The sequence below is a fragment of the Triticum aestivum genome, chromosome 2A, assembly GCF_018294505.1.
Source record: "Triticum aestivum cultivar Chinese Spring chromosome 2A, IWGSC CS RefSeq v2.1, whole genome shotgun sequence".
NCBI classification, from domain to species: domain Eukaryota; kingdom Viridiplantae; phylum Streptophyta; class Magnoliopsida; order Poales; family Poaceae; genus Triticum; species Triticum aestivum.
The window spans coordinates 773,751,715-773,768,635 of NC_057797.1; the positions used below are offsets into that span (position 1 = coordinate 773,751,715).

Genomic DNA, 16,921 nt, shown 5'->3' on the forward strand with positions numbered 1-16,921 from the left:
CTAGAGTACAATGGGAAATATGTTTTTGCAGAGCAGGCGGAAAGGTTGATTTGCTTGGAATATTTGCCAAAAGGAAGTCTTAATAGCCATCTATGAGGTATCACATTCAATATGAGATGTTCTTTCTGTGTACAGTATGTGTTAGAGGGAAAAAACTTAAAAGGAAAAAAAATGTAAGCGTACTGCAATTGGGTTGAGCTAATGCTGCTATGATACACACGTGTGTGAGGAATAGTAGCGGGTCGCAAGGATGAACAGTGTACATATGAATAGCATTTCCTGTTTCTTTTTTTATATATAAACACAGAAAAGAAAAGAAAATCAAAATAAACAAATGTAATAAAACTGCTATGTAGGCCTATAATATAACAAAATTTTCAGAAAATACAGAGAATAATATGAACAATTTTTTAAGTTCAAATAAGCTTCACAATAATTCATATGATGCAAACAGTTGTATTGTTGCATTTAAAGCCAAAAAAGTTATTTTTAAAATACCAAAATAATTTCAAGTTTATTTTATTCTAGTTATTTCTTGGAAGGAATCATTTTACCTCATTTCAGTATTTTTATTTATCAGAAAAAATGAATTTTAATAAAACCAAATAACTCATAATTGGGTTTGAATTTGAATTTCAGACCACTTTCAAATCTTTTCTGTTTTCCCTTATTAAAATATATTTCAATTGTTTCTGCAAATTTGAAGGGTCACATTCCTTCTCTCTTTTGAATAAGTTTCTAGAGGATTTGAACTTCAAAACTCCATTTCAACTAAAAAAAGTGAATTTTTCAAAAGGAACTAAAGGGCTTTCAAATACGTTCTTTAAACTTCCAACTCTCTTTCTTATAATTTGAAGAAGTCATTTTATCTTCTCTCATGAAACTCATTGAGTTGCATAAAGTTTCTGAATTTGAAATATTTTCAAATGGAATCCAAATCTTTTCAAAAACCCAATTTCATTTCTTTGATGGAAGAAGTCATGTCATCTTCACTCTAGGGTTTTGTGGTTGAATTGAATTTGAATTCATGGAGATCAAATGAAAAAATGAAAGTTTTGGGAAAGCTCTTTTATTGTCTCTCATTCAATTTCCAAAAGTTTCAAATTTTCACTCAATTTCACACAATCAATCACTCAACAATCAAACAAGAAATCAATAATATTTATTTAATATAACATTCCAAAAATTAAAATGTTGGAATGTTACACCTTGTGAAGGATTTCTGCTTTGTTGTGGGAGCACAATTTTGTTTTATCTATGTGAAATCTACAGTCTGCGAGCACATATTAGTTCACTTCCGAAGCATAACTTTTGTCTGAAAAAACGTTCGTCAAAACTTATCAACGTGTGAACTAATTTTAAAAATCTTGGATGCAATGCTAAAAAGATATGTAATTTAAGTGCACGATTCACTAGATATTTGATGTTAAATTGACGGATCTAAGAAAACATTAATACTATCCTAAAAAAAGACCAGAAAGTAATTCCGTTATGACGTTTTTTATGGCAAGTTTAGTTATCCGAGAATGACAATTTTAGTTGTGAACAATGATAACTTTTTGTTTGGATATCAAGTTTTAGATTTTTTAGGTTTGTTTTTTATGGCAATTTTAGTGTAAAAACCATCAAAATGGTCTTACCTCATGCTACATATAGGTGGCCACAGGATACCTGGCCCGGCTGACCCGGCCCGGGCTTGGGCCTGAGTTTTGAGCCCGAAGCACATATTGGGGCGGGCCTAGGCTTGGGTATTTGGTGTTTTAAAGAAAGGGCCTGGCCTGAGGCCCAGCGGCTTTTTCTCTGACGGGCTGGGTTTGGGCCTGAAAACCAGGCCCGATGACCGAGCTGGGCCGGGCCCAGGCGTAGGTTTTCTGCCTCGGGCTTGGTTAGGCCCGGCCCGGCCCAACGGATGGCCAGGTATGCCACACGACACTTATCATTTGAGAAAAGAAAATTGCCTCAAAAAAAATTTGAGAAAAGAAAAAACCCATCAATACTGAATCTGGGATAACATTTCCAAGGCCACACATGTGTCACACTTTTGGCCGCAATGCACCCCATCGTCTCCGGCACCGCCGCCGCCGCCAGAAATCGAGGCACACCGACTCCAGCAACCTCCTCCAGTCCTTGAGCGCCGTCCCCTACCTCCTCCTCCCACGGAATCGAGCCCCCATCAGCCGAGTGTCTCCCCCGACCTGCTTCGGCCGCCGGTTTTGACCCTCACCGCTTCCGGCCTTGGTAATCTACCACCGGATTTGACTCTGTAGATCCACCCCAGTGTAAGCTTTCATTTCCATGCGTATTATTAGTGACCGCTATTCAGCTAATGGTGCAGCAACTTGCAGCAGCCTCTAATGGCGGATCCGGTGACTGCTGCTGCTGCTGCCATAGGATGGGGCCTGAAAGCCGTAGGCTGGGTCGCCTCGCCGGTCATCTCCGACCTTTTCAAGAAATGCTCCTCCTTCGTCAGCTTTGACACATCGGAGAAGCTGAGAAAACTTGAGCCGAAGATTTTTCTGCTGGAGCGGGTGATGGAGATGATGGCGGAGAGCCCTCACAGGGTTCGTCTCCAGCAGCTGTTCGAGGACCTCAAGACTGCTTTCTACGAAGCTGAAGACATCTTGGATGATGTTGAGTATCATCGCCTCAAGAAGGAGGTCCAAGATTACGAGCTCACCTCAGACCGTCAGACGGGCCTCCAAGTACCATGGATTTGCTGAAGCACAAGGTCCAGTCCCTGGCCGTCTCCCCCCTAACAAATAAGGTCGTTTGCCATCCTCAAGCTCTTCTGTTTTCAGATTTCTCTCTCGCCCTCAAAACTTATCGTGTATAAAATGTTCCAAACTTGTTCTTTTACTGAACCACTGCTCCCACTGAAGTATAACTACGTGTTGAGTTGTTAGTGACACTTAGGTCGGGCTATCAAATCTTAGAAAAATCAGGTTCTTTCCTCTTTTGATGCATTACAGCTTTTTGGAAAATCCACTTAATCTGTGACAAGCGAGAGTACTAGTCAGAGGCTTAAAGCATACAAGGAAGGACAAAATGGATAAAAATGAGCGTTGGCACAGCTGACCGAGGCAAGTGGCACTCAGCTTTTAGCTTGCGGATATGTTGGCGGGATGCCAGAGATTTCCCCCAAAATGTGTTAGCACTTAGCACTACCTATTTTCGTTATTAAGCGTGGATCCTTGCCTGTGATTTTGTTTTGCAGGAGACTGGTATGTCCAAAAAGCAATTAAAACGGAGCCTGGAGAAAATAGAAAAGGTTACAAATGAAGCACACCAAATTTTGGAATGGCTGAACTTGCCCACTGTAAATAAGGGACAGCCTAGTGCAGCCAATGCATGTACCACTGCAACTTCCCCAGTAAAGGTAATTGGTCGAGATGAGGATCGTGACAAGATCATAGAAATGCTTCATGAGAATGCCAGTCATGGTAAGACAAACATGAATAGCAGTCTATGTTATTCTGTTGTTGGAATTCATGGCATAGCTGGATCTGGGAAATCAACCCTTGCACAGTTTGTTTTTGCCCAGGAAGAAAAAGACAAGCTAGCCGAAAAAGATGGCCATTTTGGCATTCTATTATGGGTTCATGTCTCTCAAAAACCTAGCATCGAGGTCATTTACAGGCGAATGTTTGAGGCAATTGAAGGATATGATTGTGAACTTAATAGTCTTGATAGGCTACAACAAGAACTGAAGGATATCCTGACTAGCAAAAGGTTTTTCTTGGTACTAGATGATGTCTGGTGCAACAAGGATGTTGGCGAGCAGAATCTGCCACAATTACTTTCTCCATTCAAGATTGGAAAGAGAGGAAGCAAGATCCTAGCGACAAGTCGAAATGTAGATGCCTTCTCGGATCTTGGTCCTGATGTGAGATGCGCCAATTTTCCAATTAGTGACTTGGGTGATAGTATGTTCCTTGAGCTATTCATGTACCATGCACTTGGAGATAGGCACGCAGACGATGGAGTTGGGAGCACACTCTGGAATATTGGGGTTCACATTGCAAAAAAGCTTAAGAGGTCACCTCTAGCAGCCAGTACAGTGGGAGGACAACTACGTAAAAGAAAAAATGTTGAGTTTTGGAGAAGAGCTAGAGATCGGGACTTACTGAACGAGACGATGGGAGCTCTATCATGGAGCTACCAGCATCTTAATGAGCAGATTAGACAATGCTTTGCTTACTGTAGTATGTTCCCCAGAGGGCATCATTTCAGACCTAATGTGTTACTTAAGTTGTGGGTGGCAGAAGGGTTTATAAGAAGTACTAATGCAGGTAAGGAAATGGAAGATGTTGGTCAGGATTACTTTGATGAACTTGTGTCAATCTCATTTCTGCAATATGGGGGAAAGGAGTCCTGCGGTGAGGACTACTATTTAATGCATGATCTGATGTATGATTTAGCAGAGAGGATCGCTGGACACGATTGCTTTAGAATTGAGGATGGATGGACAGGAGAAATTCCTCCAGGTGTTCGCCATCTTTTTATTGATACTTATAATGGGGAGAAGCTTGCCATGAAGATTTTTCAACTGGAAAATTTACGCACTCTCATCATTAAAGTTATCAAATTATGGACACCACGTGATGAAGAAGTTTTCAAGAATATAATCATGAGGCTGCAAAAATTGCGGGTACTGAACGTGACTTTTGGTTTGACTTGGCATGTCAATTTCTTAGAACCTATTGGTGTCAAGCATATACGTCACCTTACTTACAGGATCAGCAAATCACATGGTCTCATTTTACCAAGGACCTTTAAAAAACTTCACCACATTCAGACACTTGATTTTGGTAATTGCAAACGTCTTTCGCTCTCCAAAGATGAAGTTGGGATTAATTTGGTTAGCTTGCGGCATGTAGGGAATGCCAGCATTTTGAAGTTGGTGAACATTGCCAGGTCGACATCACTCCAAGAGTTAGGACCATACTTCACAGTAAGTAAGGAAAGAGGTTGCAATATAAAACATCTGAGGGATCTAAACCAGCTTCGTGGCCGTCTGCGCATTAGAGGTGTTGAAAATGTTAAAAGCAGTGAGGAAGCTCTTGAAGCCAAGCTAGCTGATAAGGAGCAACTCACCGAGCTAGAACTATGCTGGGATTGTGATCAGGAGAGCTGCAATCCAGAAGTTGAAGTAGAGGTACTTGAGGGTCTATGCCCTCCGAAGGATCTTGAAAAACTGGAACTCTGCGGGTACAATGGAGCGAGATACCCTAATTGGATGGTGGGTAGGCAGAATGGTGGCTTAAAGTGCCTGCAAGTACTTAAGCTCTGGAAATGCAGCTTAGGGCCTGCTCCCGTTTTTGAGGTCTTCACTCTACTTCGTGTCCTCTCTCTTTCGGCATGCATCTGGGTGACCTTACCAGATAACATGGTGCGCCTGAAATCACTCGAGGAACTGTCCATTGAATTATGTCAGAATATCCAGTCTCTTCCAGCCCTGCCCCACTCACTCAAGAAACTGTCCATCAAATATTGTAAGAATATTCGGTCTCTTCCAGTACTGCCCCAGTCCCTTGAGGAATTGTCCATCGATTATTGCCCGAATATTCAGTCTCTTCCAGTGCTGCCCCAGGCCCTCACGAAACTGTCCACTGTTGATTGCCCGAATATCCAGTCGCCTCCAGAACTGCTCCGGTCCCTTGAGGAGTTTGAAGTTTGAACTCGAGCGCTGCAATGAGGTGCTCACGAGATCGTGTGAAACAATTGGAGATCCAAACCGGCAAAAGATTCAGCACATTCAGAAGAAAAAAATTGGACCAAGTAACTGCATGAGTGATTGGGTACACCATATAGATCCCCATGATGCTTACTTTTCCTATTGTGTATTCTGGAAAATTTCGCTATGTAGGTTCCATAAGTACGAGCCATTACTAGTTCTGATTATGCATCTTAAATTCCTTGGCTTAACCTGCCAAAAAACAAAGCTGTACAGTTTGATGACAATGTTTCCAGCATCTGAACACGTGGGTCGTCTGGGCGCATCTGCTTGGTTCTTTGATACCGGGTTATCTGGGACTGAAGGGTGCTGTCTACCGATCCTGTCATACAGCAAGAACGGTGCAGAATGCCATGTCCGAAGTTGATGAACAGTGAAACTACTCGTTTCCTATTGTTTGCGAAATCGTTGAATGTTAAGTGCTGAATTTATGAATTGCCCATGGATTTTTAAAATATGGGACGACGAACAATAGTTTCCTGTATTGTAATATCTTGCAGTGCTGAACCCTGAATTGACTAGTTCCCTTTGGTTTGTAATAGTGTGGAATGATGAACGCTGAATTTATACATTTCCTGAAGTTTGTGGTAATTTCCAGTTATGATGTGAGCAAGCCTGATTCGCAAAAAGGTAAAAATAAATGACGTGAGCATGCCTGAATTTGATAAGATTGTGCTGGTCGTTTGGGTATGAAGGAATGGCTGCGTTTTCTGTTCGTCTCAACTCTCAACTCTCAAGAGATATGTTGGATGATTTGCAGTAGATGGTTGCTGGGAGTGATTTTCTTTACTGTTTTTAATGAATACATATGGTACACGATTGTCTCGCTGAAGTAAATCTGCGTGTCCATTCATCTTTGACAAGCGACCATATTGCCTGACACTGCTTACGCTTCTCGGCGCAACGCTACCCGGGGCGCAGGATGTTGGGCGACAATTCAAACTCCCCTGCTTTGTCCCTAGATTTACAACCGAATTGGGGGATTCCTAGCGGTCCAAGTCCAAATGGGAGAACCTATTGAATCCTGTGTCTCACCACTTTGAATTATCTTAATATGTCTGTTTGCATATCATCAGAATTTATCAAGCTTAGAGTAGCTTCTTTGCGGACATATTGCAAGCACACTATTGTTAGCACTATACATCCAAGATCATGCAATGATTCAGGACTTGCTGCCAAACCTCGCCGCGAAAACTGGCGCGGTTGTGGTCACAAGGGTAATAACCAGGTACGCACTACCTGAAGCAGTTCCATGAATGATCTTTATTTTTTCTTGAGGCAGATCTCAATGTAGTTGCAACTTGCCCGTCCAGATTGATCAGTGAGTTCAGTGCTTTCGCAGTACGGTACGGGCTAACTGTTCTCATTAAAGTACATGAAAGAATGGCTAATAGTAGCAGCTGCTTCCAAACGAGACCTGTTTTGGATGAATAAATAAAATCACCCTTTTTTACCGACTGTATAGCCCTTTATTAGACTATAGGATAGTTTCACCGTCATCGATCTATCAGTTTAGACTGTAGAAGCGAGGAAATCTGGGGGATACTATGAGCTAACAAATGATTAAAACCATCTTGGTTTAGTACGTAGTGCTGCCAAAAATGAATCTTGATTTAGTTGCAGCATACTAGTACTTTGCTTCCTCCACAACTTCTGATTGCTGAAAAACAACAACGTGCAGAATTGAAACAAAAATGTGCAGATATTAATAGACGCATATATGTGATGTCCATGAGAGCAATGCTCTAAGTAGCTACTATCATCATTAAGTGGGGAGTGGTTGATGGCTCTCCCTCTCACATAATACTCCACACCAAACTCACCTCACCACCCCTGTCCTCACACCCAATGGTACTAGTCGACAACACATGAGGCCAAAAGTGTAGTCTAGAGCACAGTACCCTTGTCATTACATCAGGACATCTAGGTCTAGTAACTACAACACATCAGGCCAAGGTGCTCTGGTTGATTCTGACTCTAGTACTCCATCGCACTGTTCTTCCAGCAATTTCTTTTCCCTTCCTAGCTACTAGGAGCTGGACAAAAACTGCAAGGAAGAAAAAGTTGCAGTAGATCTTGAGATTTTCTGTCTGATTTTTGCTTTGTATGTTTGTATGGATATTGGATAGGCTTCAGTTGCAAGGCAGAGCAAACAGTCCTCAGTGCCAGTTGGCCATTGTGGGATATGTGGTATGGTGCAAGTGAGTAGTGAGTATTGAGTAGAGGGACTTTGGTGTCCTTGCTTAGGAGGATCTCCTCAAAGGAAAGGAAGCTGGCTGTACTCGCTTCAGACTCACACCAGTACACCACTGGTTGCCTGCTGCTTCACAGCTCACACACATACTGTCAGAAGATACAAAGTCAAAGAAAGGTACACTTTTTGATCCTCTCTTTATGTTAATTTACATGAGAAAGTTGCCAATGTCGAAAGAGAGGAAAAAATTGGTGAGCATTTACAAGTTGTGGAAGAGTTTGTCCAGTTTGCCTATGAAGAACAAACCAGACAAAAACTGAATTATAAGCCTGGTTTGAGGAGACAGTTTTTAACAATAATCCAGTTTGTTTCTGCAGAATCTATGCGTGTTGTCTGTTGAAAGACAACAAGATAGAGAGAGTTAGAAAGGTACACTTTTCAATCTTCACTTTATGTTAATTTACATTGAGAGATTTGCCACTGTTGAAAGACAACAAAAGATGTCAGCATGTATAAGTTGCTGAGTTTGTTCAGTTTGCCTCTAAACAAACCAGACAAAAACTGAATTATACGCCTGGTTTCAGGCTACTGTTAACCGGAAATAATCCAGTTTGTTTCTGCAGAATCTATGCATGTTGTCTGATATGCCGGGAACCTGGTGCGCGCATGCATTATCGTTCCAACACTAGTGACAAAGCATCATTTTAAAAAAAGCCGCCTTCTTCTTTCCTTTGTTTATTTATTAATCAAATCATGACACCGCCTCATCTTCCTTTCCCATTAACTACCTACCAGCTACAACTTTTACAAAAGCATCGCGTCATCAAAAGGCCACTAGCATGTGTAGCATCTGCTTGCTTCCTGGATAGATCATTAAGTACCGCGCTTTTGTCCTCTAATAACAACACTTTCTGCTAATGATAGTGCAATCTAATCAAGCAATCATGCTTAGCAGAAGCAACAGGTGTTGGGATCATGGCTGCCTCAGCCTGAAACCATTACATCTTTTTAATACTGAAATTGTTAGTAGTACATTATTTGAAGGACAAGAAGGATAAGATGTTGGCCATGGCTGCTGTAGCCATGGACGGATGGACCCACATGCTGATGATGATTTTGCTGAAGAGAATTAAAAGGTGGCAACATCAGAGAGGGAAAGGAAGATGGAGGGAGGGGGCAGCAGGGAGACCAGAAAGACCTGGCCCTCAAGTGAGCACATGCATGCCTTGAATATCCAAGACCTGCTTGCTTGTGGCATGAGTGCTACCATTGATCACAACTTCTTTTTTCCTGAATAGTACTATCACTGAGATGTTTAGTTGGTGTGGGGTGCCATCATCTTCTAGCCAAGGATAAAATAGGGTTTGCCAAGAAGAAGGATGTACAATCTAGGTATATTTTTTGGATAAATTGATACTAATACTCTACTCTGACAGTTGAAGGAAAAATAGCAAGTAGGATCTGTGACATGACTGGTAAGTGCTACTGCCCTGTTCTCAGCTGGAGACACGTACCACTACGACCATTGAGATCTCTAGTTGGTGTGCCATCATCTTCAAGCTAAGAATAAAATAGGCTTTGGTAATAATCTCTTATGCCAGTTGTAGAAAAGAAAAAAAAAAGTAAGTAGGATATGTGATATGCCTAGTAAGTACACTTGGCCTGATTCAGCTGGAAACGCTTGCACTCAGATCTCTAGTTGGTGTGCCATCAACTTGTAACAGGGACAAGGGCCACCACTTGCCCCCTCCAAGAAAACTACCTACACATTTCTACTGCCGAAAAAGGAAGATGCATGGGGTAATTTCTCCCCTGCTAGCCCAATAAAACAAGCACACTCTCTTGGCAGAAAGGAAAAAAAGAGAGAAAAGAAATAAAGGGGGCAGCCTGCATCTTGGAGACAGTTTTGCTTGCTTGCAGATGACTCGAGGTCCATGCGTTTTTCCGCAGAGGACATGGGATGGGAGTGCCGATCCGCTGCGAATGATGATGATCATGGCCATGTATCTGATGAAAATGCACTTATGATGCACACAAGTGGCAAGCCTGGCTTTCATTTCTATTCCGAAATTGCTTCACTTACGGATGATGATTACGGAAACTGTCGTACGGACATATGTGCCAGCGCCTAATTCATCCCTCCCCCCTGAATTTCGGAGATGATTTCATTTCAGTCCGTAAGTTTAAACGCGTTGAAAGTTGCCTGTAAGTGTAGCATCTCTCTTTCTATTCTATGCGTTTCTGCACGGCGTTCTGCCATGTTCCCTGCGCCTGGGTTTGAAGTTTGAACAAGGCTTTGGAATTTAGACGGTCTCCTGTTGCCAGACCAGAAATGTCTGCCTGCCTGCCTGCCTGGTTGACCTACTTCTCCTCCGTTGTTGCAATTTGCAGCCAACTTTCAAACTGCTCATTCTGAATCACTACATCTGCAGCCAGCTTTCAACTGTTTACTCAGAATCTATACATTCTTGCAGGCTACCAGGTACCTCGAGCGGCCTGAGGAGATCGGTGAGCTAGTCGACCCGAAGCTGACCAATGTCCGGGACGAAAACGTGAAGTTGATCTGCAAGTTGATCTGGAAGTCAAAAACATATGTCTTCTTAGCAAGTGGCTATTTAAACTATCATCTGAGACGGAAGCTACTTGGGCACAGATTTTGCGTAATAAGTATCTTTACGCTAAAACCTTGGCTCAGGTAAATGTGATACCTTCCGACTCACCTTTTTGGAAGGGTTTGATGAGAGTTAAACAAATTTTCTTCAACAAGTCCAAATTTATTGTCGGGAATGGTGCCACTACGAGGTTTTGGGAGGATACGTGGCTTGGGGAGACTCCCCTTGCACTTCAATATCCTACTCTGTACAACATTGTGCGACGTAGAGAAGCCTACGTTGCAACTGTTTTACAATCCACTCCTCTCAATATTAGTTTTCGGAGAACGCTAGTTGGAAATCGGTGGGAGGCCTGGCTCCACCTTGTTAGACGTTTAATGCAGGTGCAGCTCACCCAGCAACCAGATCAGCTGTCTTGGAAACTTACTAGGAACGGTGTGTTCTCAGTTAAATCTATGTATCTGGATGTCATTAACTCTAGCATTGTCCCTTCCTCCATTCACGTTTGGAGAGTTAAGGTTCCCTTACGTATCAAAGTGTTTATGTGGTTTGTGCATAAACAAGTCATTTTGACTAAAGATAACTTGGCAAAACGCAACTGGATGGGCTCATCTAGGTGTAGCTTTTGCGATCATAACGAAAACATCAAACACCTCTTTCTCGATTGTCCGTTGGCTAAGATTCTGTGGCGGTCAATTAATATTGCGTTTAATATCAATCCGCCCACCTCTATCAATATGTTATTTGGAATATGGCTTGATGGGGTTGATTCCGATACTGCAAGACACATTCGTGTTGGAGTTTGTGCTTTACTCTGGGCAGTATGGAACTGCAGAAATGACTTGGTTTTTAACAGATCAACAAATATTCATTTTTTGCAGGTTATCTTCAGGGCCACGGCTTTCATCCGTATGTGGTCGCTACTCACTCCGACGGAGGCCAGGGAGCGTTTGGTTACTGCGTCTACCCGATGGGAGATGGTAGCGCCGGCTATTTTCAACCGGTTTGGATGGTGGTCATGTAATAGGATAGGCATGTAGTGCTCCTATTGTGTTTGCCAGCCGGTTGTGGCTTTGGGTTTGAGCTCTTTCGAGCTTTTTGTATTTTTCTTCGCACCACGTTACTCGATGACTATGTTACTGGATTTATTTTTATTTATATGAGCCGTATGCATCTTTCTGATACAGAGGCTGGGGTAAAACCCCTTTTCGAAAAAAAAAACGTCGAAATGCATCGGTCCAACAGACCATCGCACAAGATCTAGAGAAAAGCATGCATCCATTCCCAACTCCTAACAGAAAAACAAGGTTGGGGCAAGGTGCAACATCATTTTAGATAAGGAGCAGCATTGCATTTTCTGAGCCCCCACACTGACACTACAACTAAGGCACACAGAATTACATGGCGGCCGAACTGGGCAAGCGGTATCAGAGAATCCAAGCTAAACCCAGCCCACTGGCTCACCGACTTTAGCAAGCGTTGTACTCCCTCTATAAAGAAATATAAGACCGCTTCGATCACTGAAGAAGTGATCTAAACGCTCTTATATTTATTTACAGAGGGAGTACAAGTAGAGGCAAGGAGGCAGAGAAGGCGGCGTGCAACAGATCAGTGTTAGCAATTGACGAAAATCTACAGTGGGACGAGGTGAGGCGTGTGCTACAACGACAGGGCGAGCTCAGCCCACGCCAGGGACGACTCCTTGAGGATGCCGGCCGCCGAGAGGTCGATGCCGGTCTCCAGCGCCCCCGCGATGATCTGCATCGACGGCCGCTTGGACGGGTCGGGGTCGACGCACCGGCTCACCACGCTGCAGATCACCGCCAGGTCCTCCGTCCGCACGTTGGTCAGCTCCGGGTCGACCAGCTTCCCGATCTCCTCTGGCTGCTGGAGGTACTTGACGGCCTGCAGAAATGTAGAGGATCAGAAATTCAGACTGAGCAGTTATTTGAACTTTCGCTGCAAATGACTTCTTCAGTTGATGAAATGATAGATTGTGCCAGCATTTCATTTTACTTGAACGCGATCTTTGAGTAACAAATGCACTGTTATTGCAATGAGGTTGAGAAACGGACTGGCTCACCCAGTCTACCAAGTAGCCTTTGTCCTTGCAGTAGGGAAGCCGCCCGCTGATGATCTCGAGCAAGATCACTCCAAAGGCAAACGTGTTGCCTTGGATGTCCATGTACTTATCCTCCGAAGAGTCCCGGCTAGGGAAAGAGGCTTTGTTGCTGAAGTGGCCGAGCGCCTTCTCGTGCCTCGAAAACAGCATTTTCCAGCACTCAAAGTCGACCAGCTGTTGTTCATTTCACCAAGTCAGAGACTGTGTTCATCTGAAAGGTAAGCTCCAAAGAGATAGTACTAGTCCACAGGTAAAATCCAAGCATACAGTACCTTGGGGGTAAAATCTTCTGTAACGTAAACTGAATTGGAGTTCAGCTCTGATATAGCGAACGGAGGCTGCGACTCGGTGTGCAGATACCTTAAACCTTGGGCGATGCCGATGGCTATTTTCATTCGTCTGAGCCAAGAAAATTGGGCTGCTTCCCCATCTAAAGCAAGAAAAACAAATGAGATCAAATCTACGATACACAGAAAATGCAAATATTTAGCCCGTCGTAACGAAATCGAAGAGATAGGCTTACAGTGTAGGTGCTCGTACAGTGTCCCATTTGATGCGTACTCAAAGACTAACATCCTCGAGAATGGGTCACTCTCTCTGCAATAGCCCAGAAACTTTGCTATGTTCTCATGATTCAGCCTTGCCAGATCAATAACCTACAATGTACATCCCATTTTATTTATTTATTTGAGCTACTATAAAAAGTGTTTCTGAGCCGCAATCTTAGACAAATCCACTACCTTGTTTTGGTAAAAGAGTTCATGCTGACTAGTCCAATGACCTTCAAAGGCGCATAATGATATGACAGAAACCTCAGGCCCATCCTTCATTGTTCCTTTGTAGACTACAGTCTCCGGAGTTGAGCCAATAATGTTGCTAAAATCCTCACATGCTACTTCAAGTTCCTGGCGACTCAGCTTTGGCAAACTTTTCAGCATATCAGAATCTGAAAGAAGCATGAACACATTGGCAACAATATATCTTAGACAAAATAATCAATTTATAAGATAAAGTTAATACCAACCAATGAGTACTGTTATCTCGTCGCTCCAACTTTTTGATCTACTCCATGATGATATTCTTATAGAAGGCTTTAGATTGCAGCTTCTGGAGGCAGTAATTGCAGCAGTGATCACGAAAACAAGCAGGAGAGCACCGGTTGCGATTTCCAAAACAATAAGCCAAGTCGGTTGCTGCACTTTATTATGCTTATGCTCAGAAGCAGGGCGTTTGAATCCCTTTAAATTAGCAGCTGTAGACGCGCCTAAAACAAGAGTAGATTTCAGTCGATGGAAGTTGAAGTTCACCTCAGGCCACTACTAAGTGCTAGTTATACATTAAATAGCTATAACCCATATTGGTGGTGCACGAGTTTCAACATAAGGTTTTGCCTAAGTATCAAAACTACCCTTGAAGAAATGAATATGCCTCATGAGCAGTGATGGTAAATCCTACAGAATTTTTTTATAAGGGCAGCATGTATATTATTATAAAGCATGATGTTCAGTACTTCTCGGATTAACTGAGTTGAATTCCAATGTCCATGCAAAAAATTCAAGAAATATGTCATCATTTCTAGTTAACACTGCAATAGTTGTGTAGCTTGTAGAGGCTGGGTCACATACTTGCACAAATTTGATGAGCACGTTGTCGGATAGAGTAGTCATCCTGGAGGCAGTTCCCCTGAAAACTAGACCTGCAAACTAGCCATGTAAATGGATGGACTTCTAACTGATATTAACAGTGGGAGGTGCCTTTTGTAATAATACCTTGGAAGATACTTCAAACAAATTGGGATTTTTCCAACAAGGAAGTTGAAGGAGAAATCTGCAACGCTTAATCGAGGAGACGGGCATAGTCCACTGTGAGGTGTGGACCTGACGAAGCAAACATACAGTATTCAGATATAGTAATAATTTACTGGAACATGGTCACATACTCACATATTGGTTTTGTTAAGTGTATTTAATGAACATGTTATCAACAGAAAATGGTAACAAAAGCCCATGGACAAATTCAGCAAGTATTACCACTGATACTTGTCCTTTTGGTCCTATTCTAGCTAATCATTACTCTGAAGTTCAGTTCAGTCTATTATTTTTGATGAATCATGAACATTTTGATGTCACAAACTAAATTTTTTTTCATGACCTTCTTAGTTCTTACATCATATCCAATTTTCCATCAGTATTGAGTTTATATAATTCCAATTTCTTTAATATATATAGCACCATATACAGAAAAGAAAAGGAGTTTGGAAAAGTCACCGACCCGGTATCTGCCATAGGAGAAAAACCAGTAGCATTGCCACCAGGAATTGACCCTTTCAGCCTGTTCCTGTCCAACCTAAGCTGAACAAGATTTGGTAGCTTGCCCAGCTGTGGTGGTATGTTCCCGGTTAGCCCGTTGGAATGCAAGTTTCTACAAGAGACGAATGAAGAAGGCATTAGTTTGAGTAGCAAAGAAGCAGCCAGACTTAAGAACTCCAAATGTACAGACAAATCAATCGGTATCTTACATTACGCTCACGCTGTTCAGTCCACTCAGCTCAGGAGGTATAGGGCCAGCAAGCCGGTTAGCGCCCAAATCCAAGACCCTGAGGTTCCTCAGCGATCCTACCTGCTTCGGGATCGTGCCGAAGAGCAGGTTGTGATCCAAATACCTGCCCAAAACACAGACATTCAGGGAAACCAGGCCCTTCAGTGCACAGCTGAAGACACAATGAAGACTGAAGCAGCACATACAGCTCTTGCAAGAAGATGAGCTGCCCGAGCTCCGGCGCGATGAACCCCTTGAGCGACGCGTTCGACAGCCTCCTGCAAAGCACAAAGCCAAATTCATCATCCAATGGTCGTAATCAGCGGTCTCATCCCGGCGTGATTTCGACTGATTAGATTATGCAAGTACAAATTTCGGTTGGCCTTTCCCTGTTGCCCAAACCTACTGCTGAATGAATGACTGACTGACTGACTGCTGATCTAACTGGCACATCAGTCCACTCTCACAAGCCATCTGCACATTTCCCACATCACCGAGCATCTATCCGCATCACAGCTGACCGAATCCACTTTGTTCCGTTCTGGGGAGGAGATTAAAGTACAAATCGTAGTCACCGAACCCTCTTTTAGGCTTTTACCCCCAACCTAAGCGCGTTGAGCTGGTGTGACAGGTAGGTGGTGGTAGTGATGAGCAGAGCAGAGCTTGAGTGAGATCTAGAGGAGTGAGGGGGGAGCTTACAGGGAGACGACGGAGCCGTGGGGCGAGGAGCAGACGACGCCGCGCCAGTCGCAGGCGTCCCCGTCGGCGTCCGTCCAGTCGGCCAGCGCCGAGTGCGGGTCCTCGATCACCGCCCGCTTGAAGGCCAGCAGCGCCGACACTGCCGCAAATCAACCGAGCCAAACATGTCATGTCATGTCAGAGAGAAAAAACGGCAAATTTGCATTACAGAGTCGTGATTCGCACGAATTCGAAGCTCTTCGGTCGGAAAAATTGCGGCTGGGGAAAAACAATCGAATCTTGGGCACTAATTTCGCGGGAAGAAAAATCTCAGGACAGAAGATGCGAGGGCCAAATTTAGGACGGCGGTTTGAAACTGGGAGGGAGGAAATGGAAGGAAGCGGAGGTGTGATCCCGGACGGACAAGGGAAGCGACAGGCGGCACGAATTCGTCAGAAAAGAACAGCATTTAAGCAAGGCGAGGTAAAAAAAAAGGACACGCCGGCGCTCACCGTCGCCGCCGATGGGAGGGGGCAGGGGCGAGGCCGCGGAGCAGGGGGGGAGCAGCGCCGCCACCCCGCAGTGCAGGGCGAGGAGCAGGACGCCGGGCCAATGCCGCCCCATGTTCCAAGCTAAGCTACTCCGCGCGAGCAGCAGGGAAGGGATCAGCGAGCCATGCTCCGGCCGCTTCCGCCGCTGTTGCTGCTGCTGCCGGGTGACCAGCACCGCGTCGACGTGGGGCCGGGGGCGGTGGGGGGTGGTTGGTGGGGAGTGGAGCAGTTGAGTAAAGAGCGGTGTAGTGTGGGGGGACGAGGAGAGGATCCAGAGGGAGGGAGGGAGTGAGAATGTTGTGGCGATCCAGCGAGAGGGGAGGGAGCAGGAGGAGGAAATAAATGGCGATGGCAGAAGAGGGGAGGAGCGGAGGGTGGCGGATTAGTTATTGCGCCCACTAACTCTGCTGTTAATTTTTGTAATGATACTCTATTTGGTCAGTAGAGGAAATTAGTACTGGTACCAAGTGGATTAGGGAGGGACAGTATCTT

General features: G+C 43.9%; 1 protein-coding gene and 1 pseudogene across 1 annotated transcript; one reads left to right on the forward strand and one right to left on the reverse strand.

The window, feature by feature from the left end:
- Positions 1-2,330: 2,330 nt before the first annotated feature.
- Positions 2,331-6,325, forward strand: LOC123191125 (putative disease resistance RPP13-like protein 1; annotated as a pseudogene).
- A 5,476-nt stretch (positions 6,326-11,801) lies between these two features.
- Positions 11,802-16,681, reverse strand: LOC123191126 (probable LRR receptor-like serine/threonine-protein kinase At1g63430). Its single transcript, XM_044603907.1, has 13 exons — positions 16,391-16,681; positions 15,900-16,038; positions 15,407-15,478; positions 15,181-15,324; positions 14,934-15,083; positions 14,432-14,539; positions 14,288-14,358; positions 13,687-13,926; positions 13,403-13,608; positions 13,186-13,318; positions 12,935-13,092; positions 12,624-12,836; positions 11,802-12,445 (listed from the first exon to the last, which is right to left on the reverse strand). The coding sequence occupies exons 1-13, from the start codon at positions 16,500-16,502 to the stop codon at positions 12,200-12,202; spliced, it is 1,992 nt and encodes a 663-aa protein (XP_044459842.1). The 5' UTR covers positions 16,503-16,681; the 3' UTR covers positions 11,802-12,199.
- Between the last annotated feature and the right edge of the window lie 240 nt (positions 16,682-16,921).

What these genes read in the sequence shown, in the direction of transcription:
- LOC123191126 (XM_044603907.1), bottom strand. Translation starts at nt 16,502, where the DNA reads ATGGGGCGGCATTGGCCCGGCGTCCTGCTCCTCGCCCTGCACTGCGGG. An exon ending in CTGAACAGCGTGAGCGTAAT is followed by an intron (nt 15,084 to 15,180) that starts GTAAGATACCGA and finishes CGTCTCTTGTAG; the next exon opens with AAACTTGCATTCCAACGGGC. An exon ending in ACTGTACGAGCACCTACACT is followed by an intron (nt 13,093 to 13,185) that starts GTAAGCCTATCT and finishes TTCTTGCTTTAG; the next exon opens with ATGGGGAAGCAGCCCAATTT.